General features: G+C 42.4%; 1 protein-coding gene across 1 annotated transcript in view; it reads left to right on the forward strand.

Moving 5' to 3' along the window:
• Positions 1-6,384, forward strand: part of rasgrf2b (Ras protein-specific guanine nucleotide-releasing factor 2b) — a gene marked incomplete at its 3' end in the record, with an annotated part of 42,920 nt that overhangs the window by 28,247 nt on the left and 8,289 nt on the right. The window contains exons 15-17 of the mRNA XM_061039067.1: positions 335-583; positions 1,851-1,943; positions 3,945-4,438. Coding sequence (XP_060895050.1) covers positions 335-583; positions 1,851-1,943; positions 3,945-4,438 — 836 coding nt within the window. The remainder of the gene's footprint in view (positions 1-334; positions 584-1,850; positions 1,944-3,944; positions 4,439-6,384) is intronic.

The raw sequence follows: 6,384 nt of genomic DNA on the forward strand, positions 1-6,384 counted from the left end.
TGTGTACATGAAGAGAAAAAACAATTTTTCAGTTTTGCAAAACACTAGATTATAAAGTAGCATACTCGGGTGAAAATGTTAGTTGTGTTGATGAATGGTAAATATAGGCTGGATGTTATGTATTTTGCTTTTTGTATTATTATTTGTGCTGTTGCTCGATAGTGTTCTTTGGTATACGCTGGATTATACTATTGATTTATGTATTCATGTCTCTCTTACTTTTTGTGTATTTTTGCTGAGCTATTTTCATAATAAGTTCCTTTCTTAGCAGCCCAACAGTCACCCATGCTTGGTTATGTGTGTTTGTGTATGTGTGTACTTGTGTATCCATCAGATCCGATGTGCGTCTCCATAAAGATGATGTTGACATTTGCTTCAGCAAGACGCTCAACTCCTGCAAGGTCCCCCAGATCCGCTACGCCAGCGTGGAGCGGCTGCTGGAGAGGCTGACAGATCTGCGCTTCCTCTCCATCGACTTCCTCAACACCTTCCTGCACACGTACAGGATCTTTACCACGGCAACGGTCGTCATGGACAAACTGGCCGACATCTACAAGAAGCCCTTCTCGTCGATACCTATCAGGTCATCACACTGCAAACAATCAAATATGCGTTCACAAACACAAAAAATAGGAGTAGGTGCAGACATATTTACAAAACTCTTTTTATGTGTCTGTCTGGATTTCAGTTTGGACGAGTGTATGAAAACTGTAAGGATGTGTGTTTGTGTGAAATGAGTTTACTGAGAGGGTTTTATAAGCCTCCCCCTCATTCTGTGCATGAGGTAGTCCTATGCAGGTCAGTGTTTTGGACCCAGCACGCAGCACCCACTTCTGTCCACAAGGTTGAATACATTCTGGCTGAAACACACTGCAGCTTGTGTTTTAAAGCCAGCAGAACAGATGCTTCAACAACAATATGTTTTTGGCTCTGCTGTAGGAAAGAAGAACGTTTGACAGATTAAGAGTTTGTGTCTCCATTTTCTTTTTTTCATGCTCTCATCTAGTGGGGGTCTGGCTGAAAACTAGAAAAGTTGTTCTCTGCCTGGTCTGTATGTAAAGTGCAGCTCGCTATGGCCTGAGGATGCGTTCACTGGAAGAGAACGAAGAGGAGACATCATAGACCAGTGGCATGCAGGGAGGGAAGTGTTGGGCTCTGGTGAAGTCCTCTTACTTAGACTTTGTTAAAAGAATTCTCTGACTTATTGCCTGGCTTATTTAATTTTATGGATAATATATTTAATTTGCCATGTATTCCAATAAACATTTGCTATCAAGATGATTCGATTTTGAGGACATTTCTGTTCAAGGAGTCTTGAACCTCGAACCGAACGCCCCCCCCCCCCCCCCCCCCCAAAGTCTGTTTTATTCTTTTCTCTTTCAGAAGGAGGAGGTTCTCACTGTTTAATTGTTGCCTCTGTCTGAGACCCCCGTTATTAACACACACACACACACACACACACACACACACACACACACACACACACACACACACACACACACACACACACACACACACACACGGCCACATTGAAGCACATAACACAGATTCTTGACAGTTCACTGTATAGTTCTGTTTCTTCCTTTGGTCACTTTTCAATACCTGGGAGATTGATCATGCTGTTGTTCTCTAGCTCACACACTGTCCACCTTTTCACCATCAAAAACACCTTTCCATTTTCAAGAATTTCATTTATTATGCCTCAATCATCTACCCTGAAATCATGCTCTGTCTCTGTCACATCTCTTCTTTTCATGTCTAGAAGGAAACGCCCCTCCATTTAATCATTGTTCTGTGTCATCCATCTCCTGTCTCTTCATGACCCCCCCCCCCCCCCCCCCCCCCCACAGGGCACAGTACCACTCATTTGATCGTCTGTCCATCTCATCCATGTGTCCTGACTACAGTATGAAGATCAAGAAGATAGCCGTGGACCAGTCCAAGTAACCAACTCTTCTCTCTCTCTGTCCTGCTTCTCACTATATCCTTTCTTTCCTGCCTGTTCTTCCTTTCCTCTGGTCTCGGTCTGACAATTCACTGATGCACGAGTTCCTCCTTACTTGGACTTTTTCTATTCTCTTTATATCTCTTTGTGTAAATGTACAACTCACAGATTTTTTAGGTTGATGCTGGGTTCATGTTAGCCGGTTCTTTTCACTCTGTAGTGAATCCATATCTGTTATTCCTCTTCAGTGCTTTTTAAACACTTCTCTTTAGCATCTTCAGCTGCTTGCCTCCTCTTTTTTTTCCCTCTGCTTGCCTGAGAGTTCTTCCGCGTCCTTCTTTCTGCTTTTCAAGTATCTTCCCTTCCTCTATCCTCTTCAGTTTGCCTCCCTCCTCTTATCAACTGGGATTCAATTTGTTCTCCTATGTTCTGAGGATTTACAGGCGTGCGTGAAGAAATGATGGCTGTGTTTATCAATGCATGGTTACTCCTCCCTAGATGTAGCTCTCTGAGCAGTGTCGATGTCATCATGGAAATAATCACCAAATTACTCATTGATTAAAGCTTTTGCACTTTCATTGCTTATTTAATTCAGCGTTTAATCCTTGCAAGTGTACTCTGTTAAAGGAGATCTTGTTTCTCTCCTATGTCGGTTATACTTTTCTGTGAAAAGACTGTTGGTTCCAGAAATAAAGGATTTTATGTGGCTTCATGTTCACATTCCCCGAACAGTTTTAGGAACACTCAAATACATTTAATTTTTAGTGCAAAGCAGCAAAGCAATGACACCAAGACAAGACAATCAGGGAATTTGGGGAGCCATAATTTATAATCTCTCCTCCACTCTGTAAGGGTCACCCTTTTAGATCAAACTTAGAATATGTTTTTCTGACTAAATCAGATCTAAAGCAAACAGCCTCTTAATAAGTTGATAGGACAAACATGCTGACAAATAGTTCCTTTTAACAATCAGGAGGAGCAACGTTGCAATTCTTTTGTGGTAGAAATATGTTAGTCCGATAAGGACTCTCTTTTGAGTTCTGTTTTCATGTTACTGATACTTCATAGCGTCTTCATTTTCCTTTATGTTCAAGAGATAGCTGCTTACTTTGCCTCTCTGCTGTAGGAGAAATCTAGGAAATATACAGAGGTTTAATCTTTAAGATTCTCAGTGAAAGAAGATGCAAAGAACAGACACTGATTACAGCAATGAAGCGGACCAAGATAACAAGGCCATAGAATCAAATCTGATGAATAATGCAAAGCCTGCATAGTTAAGTGAAGACTCTGTATTTGTTCCACATTTACAAGTGGCCCATTTTTTATGCTGCATGTACTCATTTCATCATTTGAACGGACACATAATTAATAAAGGAGCTTTTGGTTTTTGTTGCCTTTTCCCTTCTTTATTTTCTATTTCTTTGAAACTGGGTAAACAAATAAACAAACATCTTAACTTCCTACGTGCTTCCTCTGATGTGGATGTGAAAACGCTAAAATTAAAGCTGAGAGTTAACACCATAACCTCAAAGACTCTGTTCTACTCCCAGACCAGTATGCTCGAGCACAGCGCTCTAAAACTGCCAGTGTTGTAATACTTTATGACTGCACTGTGTGTGCCCACACATTATTAGTCACTCTGGATAACTACATTAGCTAAATGCCCCAAATGTAACTCGGAATGCCTTTAGGTTGTGGTTGTGTGTTTGCTGTGAAAATTCGAACCCCTTCCATGTGGATTTTTCCTACTCTCATTCTCTTCATTATGAATTCTGAATCCGCAGCATGCAATTTTATTTTGACCCTAAACTTCTTCAAGGAACTGTCTGACAAAGGTTCATTTCCATTGAACCCATTCCATTTAAGGCAAACAGACTTGTTTTGAGATGCTGCACTTTCATATTTTCTCTTCATCATGTTCTCATTTCCCCTGAACTCTCCCTTGTGTTTTAAAGATATCCACTTATTTTTCTAACATATTGCTTTTCTCCCCCTACAGGTCTCTGGAGCTTTTCTTTGCCACCAATCAGAATAACAGAAGTGGTGAGCACACAAATGACAAATCACCTCGTCTCTGCCGCAAGTTCTCCTCTCCGCCTCCTCTGTCCATCCCTTCCCGCACTTCCTCTCCCGTCCGTACACGAAAGCTCTCCCTCCACTCCCCTATCACTGGCAGGGTCGGAGGGCTCGACCTGACCAGTCCCCTGTCAAACTCCAGCACTAACCATAGCACTTCCCAGTCTGCTGCCAGTAGCCCCACATCTGCCCACACCCCCCAAACCCCCACGCCTCAGACTCCCACTCCAACCACCTCCTCTCCGTCTCCTCCTCTCTCCTCTACCTCTCCACCGCCAAACAATTCCAAGCCACCACAAGAACAAGCTCCTCCCATTCCCTCGTCTCCGGATCAGAGTCCTTGCTCAACTACCGAAGGGGAGGAGGTGCAAAAGATCGACCCTTTCTGCGGCAAACTGAGAAGGAGCATCCGCAGAAGTAAGTGATTTAATTTACACCAACATACAGCAGAAAAACGTCCAATCAGAACAGCAGGGCGGGTTTTGAGACGTGTCTATGTTTGGTGCAATACCTGATCTTCAGTGCTTTTTCCAAACTTTTAAAAGACACATCGTAACATATTCTAGTGGGGACTCTTCTTTTCAGTTTTAAATATTCTGAAAGGTTAAATCTGGAAACACAAGCAGCAATAAAAAAAACCAAATCAGAACAAAAATCGAATTAACTCAGAAATGATGAAAACAGACATTAAAGAATGACTCCAGGATGAGATCAGTGTTTAAATGCATCCCTGTTTGAAAGTTTGTGGTCTGTTTCCCTCGTGCCTGCTCTCATTATCACCATCCTGTTGAGCTGTTTGCACCTCTAACTAAAACCAAACAGTAACACCTCTTTGTGTATTGACGTGTATGCAGTTGGCCTTGTAAGTTGAACAATCGTATCTTTCCTCAGACTAAAATAGACATACAGAGAGCCTTATTGGAGTACTAAATTACTCATGAAGAGCTGCAGGTCACTCATCAAATGACACAGCGTGAAGTGTCCCCTGTAAGAGCAGAACAGGCGCATGGTGGGGCATCATTATCTTCTTGTTTTCGCGTGCTCGAGTCAGCTAAGCCGACTTCCCACTGCACACGCTCAGATCTTATATAGTGGTGTTAAACGGGCCTCTCAGACTGAAGAGAGAGAGAGAGCGTAAGGGCATCTGAGGCATCGCATCAAGAAAAGGTTACAAGAAAGACGCTAATTAGCTTGTGCGCACACATACAAAAAGTGTGTGCGTGTGTGTGCAAGAGTGGTGTGCGTGTGTGACAGCTGCTAACCCCTCACTAGGACATAAAGAGCCATTAGCACCATAAAGCCACTCTCACCTCCTCCACATACAGGGTCTCTGTTTCTTTATCTCTTAATCAGACATTATATTTACAGGTCTATACTGTACAGGATCTGCATATCTTCCTATATATCTGCTCATCTTGTCCATTCAGACAAAGCAAGTTAACAGAAACAAAAACATGAAAACAATTAGACCCAACATTAGAAGTTAGCAGTTCTGAAAAGGTGGGTTTTGATTAGGGATTTGAATTGTGGCAGGTCTGTAGAAGTCTCAGATGTGTTTGGGGAGAGAGATCCAGGGGGAGGGGGTAGCAATAGAACATTTTGGGGGGGCCAGGTTGTTCGGGGCTTTGAAGTTAAGGAGAAGGACTCTGAACCAGATTAGTTGGAGAACTGGGAGCTAGACGAGGTCCTGGAGGACATCGGTAATGTGGACACTTGGGCGGGAGTGTGTGAGCAAACAAGCAGCAGTTTTGGCTTTACTATTTTGTTTATTGAGTTTTGGATGATGAACCATATAGAAGGCTGTTTACAGGGCAAAACACAGACAGAAAAAAGCTGAATATATAAGCATAATAATTACAGATGCTGCCAAACAGGGAACAAGGACCCAGTGACTGGTCTGTTGAGTGTGAAAATGGTTGTAAAACATGCTAACCTTCCCTTCACAATCAACAGATCTCACTCCAGTTATACATATGTTTATAGTTTGTTTCTAAGATTTAGTTTTGGGTTTTTGCCTTTTTATTTAGATAGGACAGTGAAGAGAAAGAGTGGGGAACAACATGCAGGAAAGAAGCTGCAGGTCGGACTTGAACCTGGGCCGCCCGCTTGAAGGACTGTAGCCTCTGTACATTGGGTGCGACTTTACCGCTAGGCCATTAGCGCCCCTTAATTGCTTCATGTTTTTAGCTGACGTGTTTGACGTTGATGATGAATTCATGTTTATTTAAAAAAAGTAAAGTTTCACAATATGCAAGGACCACTGACACTGCTCTGGAGGCTCTTGGGACACTTTAGATTTGATTTAATTTGTCTGATCGTGTTTCAAAAACAGAAATGTATGTCCCATTACAGACTGGTACCAC

This window comes from Labrus mixtus, chromosome 5 (genome assembly GCF_963584025.1).
Source record: "Labrus mixtus chromosome 5, fLabMix1.1, whole genome shotgun sequence".
NCBI lineage: Eukaryota > Metazoa > Chordata > Actinopteri > Labriformes > Labridae > Labrus > Labrus mixtus.